Below are 15,658 nucleotides of genomic sequence, written 5' to 3' on the forward strand. Positions count from 1 at the left end.
TGCTTCTACTTTCTTTGAGATGGTCGTAGGTACTTCTGCGCCTTAACTCAAAAGTTCTTCGTCAGCATTAAATTCAACTACGCTAAAAGTTGGGGTCATTCTTTACTTCGAGCACAACTAAGCTCAATTGCAGCTGTGGTCTGTGCTCAGTGGCCTTATTGTTTGCGGGAGCGAGATCCCCCTAATATGTGGTTTCCCTTAGGAAGCGTTTCCCTGTCTCCCTGCCTGTCGGACTGGCGTCATAACTGCTTAAAAATATGCCATTTTGGAGATTCGGTGCTGACGACGCGATCGTCCGGAAACTTCTTTGTCCTAGCAAGCCGGCGTGCCGACCATCATGGAAAAATAGATCGACTCTGTTATCCTTTATGCAGAAAAGCAATGCATTCCCACCGATCAGTGCCCCCCTCCTCTCTTCCTTTTTTATTTTCCTGCAGTGCCTACATGCAGGAACCGCTACAGTGCCAGTTAAAGAAAAATGTTTTGTGTGCAGGAAATGTCATAGCTTTAGTAACTCTTTTTAAAACACATTGACCTGGCTTTGCTGCAACAACGACCTGATTTGACCGTGGTATGTTGCATTTTTTTTTAGTTTCAGTAATATGGTCCTATTTTGAAATCATCTCAAACTTATTTCTTGCTCCAAATTACAATATAACCAGAAAATTTTCTTTTGGACTTCCCTTTCACTCATTGGTAGCTGATTTTGTAGGCGCCAGCAAAGAGATTTACACCTTTTTCCTTTCATGACCTAATTAATGTAGCATCAGTATCTGCTGTTAGCCAAATGAGAACTTAGAATGAAATTATGCAAGGTTTGTGCCACCTTAGACATGCTGGCTGCATTGCCGTGTAGTTTATTAACATTGCGAATAGGTTTAGAACTTAAGGTAGTGTTTCCAAAGCTCGTCTACATTTAATCACACCGTCAACTATAAACTTCCTTTGAACTCGTAGCATGCATCTTGTGATTTAGTTTGAAGAGCGGTCTGCAGTGCAATGTTTGTTCTGACTACTCACTGTCGCTTACAATTGCAATGCTGTGCTCTGTAGTGGTCGCTGTAAAATCATCAATTTTGTGTCTGGCATCTGTAGGATTTGCTCGTGAATAAATTACATGCAAATTTTGGGTACCCAAATTTTTTTGCTCATTCCCTCGGATACCTCAGGCAAAAATCGCAAGGAAACCGCGTCGAATTTCACAGAGAACTTCTGCTCGAAACTGAAGTGAACTATTCTATTGTTTCTGCTCCTTCTCTGAAAAAACCAATTCGGAACCAAATCAAGCACGCCGTGAGAACTGTCCAAAGTTTCCACTTGCGGAAAAGCGAAGATTCCTCAGGTTTAGAGCACGGCACGGTTCCCCAGTTATATCCTTAATTAAAAGCTGCAGAGCCTGGACAACAAGCGTGGCGATAGGGACGTGAGCAGACTTGCGCCTCAGCATGGGGCCAAACAGCGAACATACGCGGCGCGTCAAGAAAAAAATCCTTAACAGCAGTAACGAGTCCATTCTGCTGACTGACGTTATGTGTGTCAGAACGAACGCCACCCCACGCCTTCCACGCCATCACCGCTACTGTCCAATTCGTGGAACCAGTATAGGAATGCGCGCCACCGAAAGCTAACGCATTATGAATGAAACTGCCCTAGAGAGAGCCATGCCTCTACTGCAATCTATTCCAAGCTTGCACCTCTTCTGAATGCCGAGGAAGGCCACGATTTTACCTGGACGCTCACATATTTTTTCATACCAAAGAACGATAAAAATAAAGGAAGGTCGGAAATAAAAATATTGCTTTCTTTGAACATTAACTGAACGTCGCACCTTGACAAAGCTTTGCATTACAAGAGAAATGAGTGCTCAATAGTGTAGTGGTTGTCCTAGCGATGTTTTAATTAAAAGCATCAACACAACATAGAGCGTGCTGTTTCTTGCAACGTCTGGCTGTGTTGTTTTTTTTTTTGTGAGTACTGGGGCAACAATAATCGCTAAGCCAATCAGTGTACGCGACACCACCTTGTTGCAAAATTGCAAAATAAAGAAGTCAGGTGGCATGAATAAAAACTTCGGGCAAAAAATAAAAGAAACACCAACAAAATGCCATGCATGATCATCTTTAGCGAAGGAATATTGACCGAAAACCATAGTCAAGCTCTGATCGATTTCTAGCCGCATGTAACGCGCTTCTGGGTGAAAAATGTCGGTCTCCATCGCGCACACATGTGGGGAAGATGCCTTCCGAATGCGCGAGTATATGCGCTGTCAGGATGGTAAAAGCGATCATCCCTCCTTGTTCCTTTTTTGTCCGTGTTGTTTTAGCGCTTTCGAAAAATGCGAATAAGCAACCACGCAAAGCAACCTCTAGTCTTTGTGCGCTTCTGTGTTTACCCTCTAACTCTATTTTCCTCCATTTTTTTTCTAATGTTCTGAAACACGCTTTTTTTGCAAGTACCACTGTTTCACGGAAACCTTTCGGTTATTTAAACTCGATAGCTAGAGCGTCATGATTTTTTTTATAAATGTGGCAGTTTTCCTCTGTAAATAAAACGAACACGCAGCCCTTAGGAAGCTCAATATTTTTGTCACTCGACGTCTTTATTGTTTATTTTGTTTCATTTGTATTATTTTCCGTTCGTTTATCTTTATTTTCAGTCGTTTCGACCTTTTTCCTAGGTAGCAGGTAATTATTCCAAAGCAGACGAATGTAATTTTGTTGCTTTAATCTACTAACATATCTGTCAATAGGCCTTTTGTTGAGGCTGGTGACATAATGCATGCGTCGGTATAGGCAGAAAACAGAGAATGCTCTGTTTTACAGCAAACAAACTATTATTAGCTGATTACCAGGGGGCGTAAACCGATAGCCCTAAATTCACCCAACTCATTTTGCGCGTGTTGCCACGGAACATTTATAGCATTTGTCTCTTTCATATAAAGATGCATTGTTTCCGCACCTCCGCAAGACGGACGGCTTTGTGGGATGACGTGGTTCCTTGACAAGTACCGAATTTCTTGTTGAAGGAAAAGTGCCGTCGGATTCCGGCGCTTCCAGGCTTAGTTGCTTCCTCGAGCTGATGCCCGGTGCTTTCGTTTGTAAGGGATAATATGGGCTGATTCAATTACTTCTATATTCGTGGCCATGAGTGGCCCAGGCACCAGAATTTCAATATTGGCGAAATCAGGCCTGTCTGCAGCACCTGGAGTATCGGTTCAGATCAACCGAGAACGCGACACTACTTTGTAAACAACTACACACCTCTCTTCGTTCCCTAGAGTTCCTTACCCATACGAGATCTCTGCACTAGAAATTTCCAGGCTGCAAAGAACACAAGAACCCAGTTGCAAAGGGTAACACTTTAAGCGCTGGAGCCTTATTAGTGGACAAAGATAAAAACGTGGGCTTGTTTTCCCACAATAGGTAGTCAGCAGAGAGCAATATCTCAGCTGAAGAGGTCAGTTTCTTCTTTTTTTTTTTGTCAATGGTAGCGGGGTTTAATATGGCCGTCATCTCTCACTGGTGCCAAAGCAAGCAATTTCTCGAACGTCTAGACCCACCTACTCTTCCAGTGACAACCAAAACCAGGACCTATTGAGAGCAGAAATTCCGGTCTTAAATTCTCATTGGTGCGTGCATGCCTATGCCCATGGGACTCTATTGTGGCAAAGAGAAGATGTCTGGTTCTCGCCGCCATCGCAACGAATCAGCGGTGAAGCTTCGGTTTTTTCCTGCGGAAAATTGAAGCGCTCTGGTTCTTGCCCGCCGAAAGTGATCACGATGATGATGGTTTTTTTGCCAAACCAGGTTATTTTTTTCGAGGAGCTAGCGAGTACTCCCACGGCAAAGCGTTTTAAATTGCATTACACATTTCTAGCTTGTTGCTCGGTATTATAAGAGGGCGAAGGTTGCATGAGTCCTTAATAAATATAGAGGAGCGAGCGATATGGAGACTTCTATAACTTTTTCGTGAAATGATACTGCTAGACCATCGCTCATCTTCTCTGTGAGCGCCCTGCATTTGCGAGTGCAAGACATACACTGTGTTGTGCCCTGGACCACCTCGATCCTCGCCCATTAACAGAGCAAAAGATCCTCGGTCCGTGGCCACAGCAGTCGACTGCCCTCACGGCATACAAAGCACTCTTTGCCTACTTGAGAGCGACTGGATTGAGTGATCAATTGTGACAGCGTTGTGCGTGTCTTTGTTACGCCTTTTTCCCTTCTCTCTTCCTCTTTTTAGCCCCCTAATCCCTCTTCCCCAGTGCAGGGTAGCCAACCGGAACCCCTTTCTGGTTAACATCCCTGTCTTTCCCTCCTCCTCTTTATCTATCTATCTATACTGCTAAAGAATGTTTTCGTAATTTTCGTCAATGCCTTGTTCTGGTTGCTCATAAGATTGACTCCTCCATTCCAGTTCACCTCTTCTTTACTATATTCAGCCCATGTAGTATCTAGTTCGGTTCTGGAAGGAACCATTACTCTGGAAGGAAACATCATTCCGGAAGGAAACATCGCAGCACCTTTAGGTAAAGAGGTGCTGCGGTGATCTGCAAACATATTGCAGAAAAACCATTCAACTAATAAAACCTGCTTTGTTTTTGCGCCTGATGATCTCGATACGCGAAGAGCATTGACCAACGTTAAGATGCCCCAGTGTCCACTAGGGAGAAGGCAACATTTTAAGATAAGCTGATGTCACTTTTACACAGACGTCGCCGTTTTTTGAAACACAGAAAACTTATTGACTTCTTTCGTGGTTTTATGAAACGCTTGCTCAATATATTATATTTATAGCAACTGCGTTCACTTGAACTTGTAACTCACACCGCTGTTTTCTCAGAAGAATGCTTCCGCAATATTTTAGCGCCAGCGCTCTTTATCGATGAAGTCCAGGGGAACAACTCTAAATGAAACACGCCATTTGATCTGAGAATATTTAGGTGTACACAAGCCGAACTGATTGTTGTCGCCGCTGCAGTGCTCCAAAAAGCAAATTATGACAAAAAAAAGAGTAAATATGAAGCAAAACTTTAAAAAGACTAACACATAAGTTTTTATTTCATTGTTCTCAGAAGGTTGCGTTAACAAAGGCATTCCAAAAGATATTTTCTGTTCTTTATAAGGGTATGCCATTCATGGCCGCTTCATTTACCTTAGAGAAAAGTTGAGGGCAATACTTTCCCCTCATTTATTTTAAATCCGCTTTGCAGACACCTAAGGCAAAAAAACCAACACGCGTGCAGTATGCGTTTTCTAACGAGCTATTCTAGGTTTCATAACAACATACATGACGCACATAGAATGATTCAATGCACAACACTTCGGAGTGGTTGCTCATTGACCTGCACGACCATTGGCCTGCTCCCCAAGTCTAGGTTAGGACAAATACAAAAACTCCGACAGCGCTGGTAGCTTTTAGGAAGCGTTTTCGTAGAAAAATGTGCTCAGTGCTTGTTGGCGCTGAGAAACCCGACTGAGCAGCTGTTGACGGTTAGGGAGTATTGACATAAAAAACAACTCCCTATGAAGTTAACAAGAGCCTCCATTCCCCTGCAGAAAACAAATGCGATCAAATTAGACGACATGGAGCTACATGAGGTGTTTTTAATGTAGACTTAAAGGGATTATTATCGCAACCTATTGAAGATTAAGACATCGATCGCTACTTTTTTTGGAGAGTGCATTAAAATACATGCTGCTGCTTTTTAACGTTAATTAAATTCATTTCCCAACTAGACAGACCTCTCTCAAATCTTTTGCTCTGAGTCTAATTTATAGTCATTTAATAAACGAAGCGATGACTTGTTTGCTTCACTGAATAACTGTCTGTGAAGCCTAATCAGGTAGCAAAGCGTCGTAGCGAAGGCAAGGCTCTTTATTTAAGACAAGTATTGTTAATATTTCTTATTTTTACACGTTTCATTAAAATAGATTACACGAACTGCACTGTTAACTTTCCCATGAATGAGTTAACTTGTTTGAATTGCCTCGAATAAGTCATAGCAAACAAAGATGATGTGTTTTCTAAGGGAAAGCTGAGCAGAGATACGGGCAATATGGGATTTTAAGAAATGAGCAGCTCTTTGGTCTTTCTTCTTTGGCGCGCGGTCATCAAGAACTCTACGTTTCAGCTCACAAATGTTAATCGCGAATGAACTTCAACACATTTTTCAAAAGTGTCTTTTAAAAATAGAAAACTGCACAGAGTGTAATGTAGATGGCTCCAAGCTCTTCTTGTGCCGAACATATTTCTAATGATTGACTACGCCAGTTTCGATCAATACAGGCTGGTGAGACACCTTCGAATGTGCTGTATAATGTGCTCAGTGAGTGATCTTTTAATAATGAATGTTGCTTGAAACTAAATCCTTACACATTGTCGGATTCAGCTTATTACTCTATCAACTGTGGCACCACTTGTCTCCTCATAGCTGTAGGAAAGATTCTCAAAAAAGCAATAAGATGGTTGATTCGTCTTACCGGAACTGATAACAGAGTTGGCTGAGTTCTGGGATGGCCACTTTAAATTTTTTCACGCAACAAACCAGTGTGCATAGGCGCATTCCTAACGTAATCCTTAGGCCGTAATGCAACAAATGTGTGAAAGATAAAGTTATTGTTAATAAGTGCTGGCTTATTGAGTGGAGGAAGACACCTAAATGCCATAGGCTGCGCCTATTCAAAGCATTAGCTATGCTAAAGGCTAGTGGAACAGTTGTGGCAATGGCGGAGAGATTACTTATCTAAGAAAAAACTTTCATCTGAAAGGCACAAAATATTCGCGGAACGCCCTTCTGCCGGCGAAAAGAGCTGGAGCAGCTCCATGTCACCCAAGAAATCGATCGGCAGGCAAGGTCAGGGTCACTGCTCCTCTTGCCTGCCAGTGTTTACGGCTACCGGTATAAGGAAGATTTAGGTGTTTTGGCCTTTGGTGGTCCCCGACCATCGATAGTACGAGAGATACGGGCACTGGTTTGCCGGTATTGCTCAATGATTGCGATTCCTATATTTTTTTGTTTACATGCATTCAACAAACGCACAAAAAATCATTTGCTCGTCTCGCTCATTTTTTCATGTTTTCTTTTTTACTCTATTGCAGCACAATGGTTGTTATACAACCGTCGCAGGTACTGCTGCGCGAAAAAAAAATTCTCATGTAGTCTTGTGGTTCTTGTCCTCCGGTTTATAAAGATGGAGGGAAATCATATATAGGCCTAGCACACAAAATCATTGCACGCTTATTACAGCGACTTAGGCATTGTCCCTTTGTGGTTATTTGACTGGTCCTCTTTTTTATAGCGTTATTTATTGTCCCTGGGCTTAAGGGGGTTAGGAAGAAAAAAGAAAAGAAAGTAAAGAAAAGAGTGGTTGGGTGTTAAATAAAGCAGGAAAGATGTGCCGATCTAATGAAGACGAGGAGGGAGCGGTGATTTGGCCCCTGCGTCCAATCAATGTATGAGGATGGGTTGTCTGGGTGGAGACCCGCTGCTGCCAGGTGGCGAATTCTAGTTCGCTTCAGTGCCGACCAATCCCACAACAAGTGTTGAATGTCAGCCTCAGTGTCTTGTGAGTTGCAGACTGGGCATCCTAGGCGGCGATATAAGTGGCGAAATTGAGGCCACGTTCGAGTGTCTGGTCCTCTTGATCTTAGTAGAGAAACATGCTGGATCTGCATCTTTCCTGCTGGGCGTACTGCGCAAACAGAGGGCGACAAGACTGGACGGCACGCGTTCTGTATTCACTTGTTTCTGTTGTCCGTGTCAGTGCAGTCCCGGAAGTTCCAAAGCTGATAACAACACTGTTGGTCAGCTGAGGCTGTCACTTTAAACCTACGGTTGAGGAGGTCAAGATACGTGTTTCGACTTGCGACTAAGCCAGCGCGATCAGTTGAATTCTGGCTGTATTTTTATGGCACAAACCTTTCCTTCAAATTTTGTGTTTTTAAATATGCTCGGATGAAAATTAGTGGACAAAAGAATGAGAAGTGCTCTCAGGTTATAACAATAGTATAAAAGGTGACCATTCAGTAAATTGTAACCCAGCCTAGCACCATGAACACTAGTACTGAGAGAACATATTTTAATTCTGATCATCTCGAGCAAACGCCTTTCGAAGAGTAGTTTTAATCTTCTCTGTTTCCTGAAGGTGGAAACTGTGTTCAACCAAAGAAAATAGTGCTCAGTGATAGCGGTGTGCCATCATCATCGAGAAAAAATTACTTCAAGGGCACTTCATTAATTGTCAGATTAAAAGTAATCTGCAGAGAGGAATATCCGAAAAAATGTTGAAATTGATGCATGCACAGTCCTGTACAACGCCTTACAAAAGCTTAAATGAGCTCGCTTGTGCATTGTGGTTTAGATAAAGACTTTCTCATTCAATTTTTCTGCCAAATTTTTATGAAGCCATCATCAAAATACACAAGGAGCTGAGCACAATTGGTTCCTGTAAGCTGTTCTTTTTGATTGATATTTATTACGAGAATATCATCGCCATTCATAAGTAACTGACTATTGCTCTCTCACAAGCTCCTCGAAAGGATAACTCCCGGAGCGAATTCTATTGTTTCCACTTGCAGATGCATGTACAACGCAAGTTAAAACAACGCATGTACAACGCATGTACAACGCATGTACAACGCAATGCATGTAGACCGCATGCACAATGAGCCCATAAGAGCTCTGCGCTAATATTCGTTCTTCTGTGTAGAGTATAAATTCCGAAAAAATAGACAACTCTAACTTTATCAAATTTGAGGGCCAGCCAAATACAGCGCGAACCCACCTTCACCATGCCGTCACGTTCCTGCTGGTTTGCTTCTGAGAATGCGGTGCTAGAGCTAGGTTAGAAGAAAGCTTAAGAAGCATAACGTGTCTAATAACTTCATTCTTCGAACAGAGACTGATGAATTATCCCTGGAAGCTTTAAATTAATCGCCGCTTTTTATTTCACTTTATATCTGAGCGCCAGGAAGAGACACTGAGTGCAGTGTTGTTTTGTTAACGTCAAAAATAAAGAGCATATTTTATTTTTCATGTACGGCAAGTACATACACTTTGGTGGATCTTAACAAAGTGGGAGTGCAAGCACTGGTCGAAGATTTTTTACAACAATATCTCTGCAACACCCAGTCATTTCGGCGCATCCTTGTCTGAAAAATATACATCATTGTCAGCACGCCACCAGCAAGTGCGTGTCTACACACAAAATACATTTTATTGGAAAGCGCGCTCAATCATCCACTCTCATCGAATCTGTACACAGTGTTGCTAACGGCACATCCAGTTTTGTACCGAGCAGCAAAGTATCATGCACAAACCACACCAACTTGTCGTAGTGGGAGGGTTTTTCTGCATCGTGCAAGAAATGGATGCTGGGGAGGGTACTGACGTCCTATTTAGAGGGCGCGCAAAACATCGAATGCACTCAATATGCAGAATCTTTCCCCGGAGAGTACAATGGTACCGAGAGTTAACGAGCTCAAATCCGCTTCTGTTGTGGCGCAAAAGGGAATGCAAATAAATTTGGTGAACATCAATAAAGAAACTAATCGCACGCTTGTGTCGCATCGAATGGTACGGTATGCTCATTTAAATCAATCCTGCGCTTATTTTGCAGATTGGTTTTCACAAACACAGCATGACGTCTTTAGGGTTTAACTTACACTTCTATGATGCTGTGAACTTGAAGTAAAGCAAGCGCGGCGTTTATTAAAAAGGAGTTACGTCGCCGATCTGTACAAGAAATGTGGCCTTCAGGTTCGCAGGATGCATTACGCGCGAGAAGCATATATACACCGCTAGGACCGACCCAAGTGGCGACGTTTGTACGCAGAGTGCAAGAACACACAATAACTGGACTGGGCAAAGGTATTGTGGTAGCGAAGGTGTGAAGAGCAGAGGTATATCGCACCCCCGACAGTAATATTTGTAGAGGCTTACTTATTTGTTAAATTCGTGCGGGATGAAAATGTGTGAGTGCTGCGCCACATGCCAAACCTTTTTATCCTCTTTCGTGTGGAAGCTCTTCCTCTAATTTTGTCGGCAAAGTCGCAGCAGCGATCTGAGTAAGCCTTATATGCTAAAAAATATCTTATTTAATTAGGTAATGATGGGCCGTAAAAGACGTTACCCTTTTGTCGGGGATTTCCTCGCAGTTATGCTGTGGCCATAGAACACATTCTGGAGAAAGTTGGTGCATAACGTGAGCAGAGGAAGCGCACAAAAAACAGCACAGAGACAAAAAAGCGCCTATCTCGTGTTAATCTTTGTCTGTGTGCTGCCTTTTGTGCGCTTCCTCTACACAAGCTTTTGCCATAGTTTTGAGTTTTGGTTTACATTCCACGAACCAAACATTGAATTCTCTACCGGGATCCACAAAACATAGCTTATGGGAGGCATCTGCGCTGTTAAACTGAGCCGAAACGCTGACAGATGTTGCGTGTGCATAGCAAAGCTTACTACAGTAGAAGCACTCACTCTTCGATTTGGTACAAACTGGGTAGTAGCATTTGTGTGATCTTGCTTGATCCAAGGGGATGTGAGAATGGTGGTATTGGAATTTTTAACAGTTGAAGAACAATCGTTGCTAAAGCCAATTGCGACGCGTTCTAGTTTGCAGTTATTTGCAATAGGTGAAAATAAGTACCTATGAGAACTGTACTGTCAATTTCATTCCAATAATATCAGCAAACCGTGTGAACGACGGCAGCGGCTCGCATTTAAGAAATGGGTTAAGAAATGGATGAAATAAAGTATGCATTCAAATTGAGCTTGGCTCTGAACACAAATATGCGCATTTGCGGATTCGAATGCATCAGGGGAAGATATACACAAGAATTTGTTCTATAGAATGTTATAAATATTCTGATTGCAGAAAAATGTTCGCCAACTCAAAAGATATTTCTTTCTTTTGGAGAACCATTTGTGAAACGTGAGCTCTCTCGGTATTTTGCGACGACAATGCACCTTATCTCACCTCTGGGTGCAGAGGAGTAGGTTTCAAAATGTATGCATGCAAATAATATTCGGTCATGATATATAACTCCTGTGAATGCGTCTTTAGCGCTTGAATGAAAAGCGATTTTTTACACAGAATCTAATGGTAGAAGAACACAACCAACTATTCTTTAGAAAACCGAACTTGTACTTTTTTTAACAAACCTTTTAAAAAAATGTACAAGGCTTAGTACAAAACCAACAGAATTGCACCGAGGGCTCCAAAAATAAAATACAATAATATAAATAATACAGTCTGTACCACCTATGGCTCTTGAGCAAGGTGAGAATATGCTGCACACGGATCACTAATAAGCCCGCTTTTGACCTTTATCTCTTTGCAGAGCTGTGATACAGAGGCCTCATGAGTGCATGCAATGTGCATACCGACGCGCGCTCTATTTTGTAATGCGTCTATGCTACCTTATGCATGTATAATGCCGGCTTTTGCCGGCATAATGCCGTAACGAGGGTTTCGTCGAGAGTGATTTGGATATCTAATTACGGTGATCTTCCAAAATCCACCTATTTGCTGCGAGGCCACCGACGTGCATAAGCATCCGGAAAGAAGCCGTGATAACAGTAGACCAAGATAAAGCCACTGCTGTCACCTAGTTTGCCGTGACAAAAGTTATCGTCCCCTTTGATCCCCAGAATCACAGCTGTTGAGGTGTGAAGTCCCTGTATGGTTTGATCCATTAAATATGTCAGGTGCATGGGACATAAAATCAACCTTTCATGACAACACATCACAAAATCTAAACTACACAACCTAAGTTCAAAATACAGGCGTCATTACTACGAGCGCTACACACACAAAATTTTAAAACCAAAAGTAACCTTAGCACAACACTGAAATAGAACAGCAGAGAATTGTTCCGGCGATATCATTTACAATTGTTCCGCAGACATCACGTGGGTTGCTCTGAGATCACATCTCTTCCATATGTACAAACGTGCATACAAGTACCCAAGAGGTCGTCTGTGTAACAAAAATTATGGAATTATTTCAATACTTCCGATAAGGCCGTTATTAAGCGCTGTTAGAGGCTTCTAAATTTTATGCCACGTAGAAGTGAGTTCCACTTATGTAGGCCAAGCCTACGCGCCAGCGCTTACTTACAGTGAACCATATGTCATTTACTAGCTTCCATTTCGTGTGACATCAAGAACCATTTAAAAGTAACGATACAACATCCAAATGTGTAAGGAAAAGAAGAACTTGCAAGAATAAAAACATTTCAACTCATCTGCTGTATTAGTCTTAAGATCGTAGCTAAACACTGATCTCATCACAGATGTTAACTCAGCGACTTTTCCTTCGTGCTGGCCGATTCATTTTCTCGCAGTATGCAATTTAAATTACCATTTCAAAAGCGGCGGTGTCACTTATTCAGGAAAAAAAAGGTATGTGTTAATGGAATTTCTTATTCAGTTTTTCCATATTCTCAAGTTATGCCAACTCAGCAATACGCGGCGTTCAAAATTAATGACGTGTACATTTCCTCTGTACAGAACACGCCACACTGTGATGTTTAGGCCTGTGCAAACACTGAAAACCAACAGTCGCATTACCGCAGCTGGGCTCATCATCAGCTTCGTGCCCATGATTTCTAGTGACTACTTTGGAAGACATTTGTATTAATGATTTTTCTTGCGATTATGCTGTAACTTCCGCATAGCAGATTGTATCGTTCACGTTGTAATCATACATGATAGGAAATTTTCAGCAATGATTAGCTTATACAAAGAAACGAAAATTTACCTATGCATTCTATTTAATATTACGCACATTTATGTAGGTGATTATGTTCTGTAGAGAAAAAAAAAGAGCTTTGCGTTTTCGCTTGGAGCACTGGTAATCATTCCACACCGAAGAAACAAAGCTATGTCTCCTCTTGATTGGCATCTCGTCAGTGATGATCGTAGACAGGAATGTGAAAACACAGAAGTAGGTAACATGCACAACTTTTGTGGTAAAAGTTGACCTGCATGCACAAAGAGCACAAATTGTGTTCCAGTGGAAACATCACACAAATAGACGACGAAGGGGCGTCATCGTGATCATTCATTCGTACTGCTCACTTTCCGTCGAAAAAAAAAAATCAAGCCTCCTTATGTGCAGCCCATCAACACCATGCTTAGGTGCGAGGGGTAAAAACACAAAAGACACAGCAGGGAAGAGTTGCGACATTTCAGTTTTCAGCGGCATCTCACGACAGGTAGAGATGGGACACAACTTCTGGAACATGGTGTGTTTACATATACACGAGGTCTAGGTGAAGTTACTGTCTCATACTATAGAAAGAATAGTGCTTACAAAACGGTTTACATGCTTGAGTGTGCTACACTGAAAAACATGTTCTCTCTGGCGTCTACATATCACATTGTATACGATCACTGACAAATGTACACGTAGGCCTTAGGTATATTCAGCGCGCAATTGCGGTACCACTTGTACCCAGGACACATCTTGATGGTCCAAAATCATTGACAAGGAAAGCCACAGCTAAAACAAAGTTCATAAAAATATTTTTGAACCCTAAAGCGACAAATCTGAGTGCTTTATTTCGCAATGTTGTCTCAATAACTAGAGGTCACGCTTGCTCGTCTTCATTCTGACTGCTAGGCCCACATAGCCAATGCTTCTTGAGCGTAAGTTTGTGAAAGCATAAACAGTGGGGTGTATAGAACATTTTTGTCTAGATTTATCGCAAATATAACTAAGCTGATTGCAAGCGAGTAAATTCGACCGAAACCAGCATACGAATGAAGGGCATCTGAGAGATCTGCTCCTCTGCAACCATGACTCCTAAAGAAGTGCTACACGCAGAGTTTGTCCTTTCGCCTCGCCCATATTAGAGCATGCAAATGTCCCACTGATGAGTCTCAGTGGCAGATCAAAGGTTGCACCGAAGAAGGTTATTATACTTGTTATCTGCTTTCTTTAGCCAAAAATATTGGTTTTGAAAGAACTCACGCCAGGGTCAAATGCATTGATTAACAGAGGAAAGCCATCGGTATGGCGCGAAAGTTTATCTCTGAAAACAGTTCAGAACGAGATAGTCAAACTAACGCAAATAATTCGTTTATCAGTACAAGGCGAATAAATATGCACCATCAGTTAAGGGTGCCTTGGCTCTGGCTTTCTCGAAACGTAGGACAGACACATTTGTTGCTCGTCGCAGAAGTATACCGACTAAAGAGTCGCGTATGTTACAATAGCCTATACTTTTATGCATTGCCCCCACCTTTGTTTTCAACAATTATACGTTGCCGCCTGCAGTTCAGGCTTCTGTTTCACACAAAATATTGCAGGAGGAGAACTTTGGATGTTGGCTGCAACACTGCCAACGAGGTGTGTGTGGAGATGTCATGCACGGTCTATCAGAATTCGCCAGTTTGCAATAATAGTCTAATATTAAAAAAATACAGGGCGGTTTTCCATGATCAGATCGGATTCTCTACCAAAGAATATACGCGCTGCAGGGATTTAGAGTCCTTTATTGCCGAGCGTTTTCACGAGGTAAATGCACCGCGCACTCTACGAATTAAACACGATAAATCAATAAGGCAATGTGAAGTGCCACTTTCCAACAAAAAATATCATTGCAGAAATCATGCAAAACACCGTGTGTAACCTTCCGGCTTCATCTGGTTTCGGAGCTAAGAATATAAGTTACTGGCTTTAAGAAAGATATTTTTTAGAAATGCACTTTCATGGATCTTTAACACAGTAGAAAAAGATATACTGTTCACGCGTAATACAAATCTAGCACGAGAACTATTTGCCATTTCAGAAACTTATCACCACTTGTACTTTCAAAATTATTATTTAAAAGATCATCAAAGCCTGTTTTCAGTGTACAGAACCACAGCTTCTAGTAAACCATGAACCGCGACTTTCTGGGATTAATGTCACGTCCTGGATTCATCCCCTCTGCTGACCACATTCCGCCTTACAACTTTGCATCGGTCGCTCCGTCGAGTGCTGGCCGAAGAGTCAACTGTTACTATGCAGCACTGCGAGTAATGTGCCAGAAAGAACATGCACTCAAAGCTCCGGCCTTCACACGTAGGTGTACTCACGCGAAAAGGCGCGACCAGCATGTCTAACTAACACCGCGTTTGCCCCTCAAGGGTAGCCTTGGAGAAATAATCATCACCATATGCGAACCGGGACAACAGTCGGATAAGTAACAGTCCGTTTCTCTCTCAAGTAATGTTTCTTTCTCATTTTGTCTTCGCCAGCTCTTCACTTTAAGCAGGTCACCGACGGCGTCCGCGGGGGATCCAGTTCGGCCGGGAGGCTGTCAATCAGAGGATACCACTGGGCAGTGGGTTTCCGGGGGTTGTCCATTACGGCGAGCCAATGATCCCGCCCAACACCCGCGGCCAACTGTCCGACGGCGCAGCAACCCATGAGTTCATTAGGTCCGACCCTGGAATGGAATGGACGTCCCGCGAAACACTCAGAGTTATAAATACACTCTTAGTTGTATCCACGCTTTGAAACGTTTAACGAACTAACAAAAGCCTTCATTGCTCATGCAAGCAAGTGGAAATGTGACCAGGTAAATGCATTGAAAATTACTGTCTCTTTAATCCTTAAACTGCATATAAGTGCAGTCTGCGTCTTGAACCCTGAAATCAACTGAA

The 15,658-nt window shown here is 42.3% G+C and overlaps 1 protein-coding gene across 1 annotated transcript in view; it reads right to left on the reverse strand.

Moving 5' to 3' along the window:
* Positions 1-8,999: 8,999 nt before the first annotated feature.
* LOC144105188 (synaptotagmin-10-like) overlaps positions 9,000-15,658 on the reverse strand; it is a 102,039-nt gene continuing 95,380 nt past the window's right edge. The window contains exon 9 of the mRNA XM_077638340.1: positions 9,000-15,441. Within this exon, the coding sequence (XP_077494466.1) occupies positions 15,255-15,441 (187 nt within the window). The 3' untranslated portion in view covers positions 9,000-15,254. The remainder of the gene's footprint in view (positions 15,442-15,658) is intronic.

This window comes from Amblyomma americanum, chromosome 9, assembly GCF_052857255.1.
Source record: "Amblyomma americanum isolate KBUSLIRL-KWMA chromosome 9, ASM5285725v1, whole genome shotgun sequence".
NCBI lineage: Eukaryota > Metazoa > Arthropoda > Arachnida > Ixodida > Ixodidae > Amblyomma > Amblyomma americanum.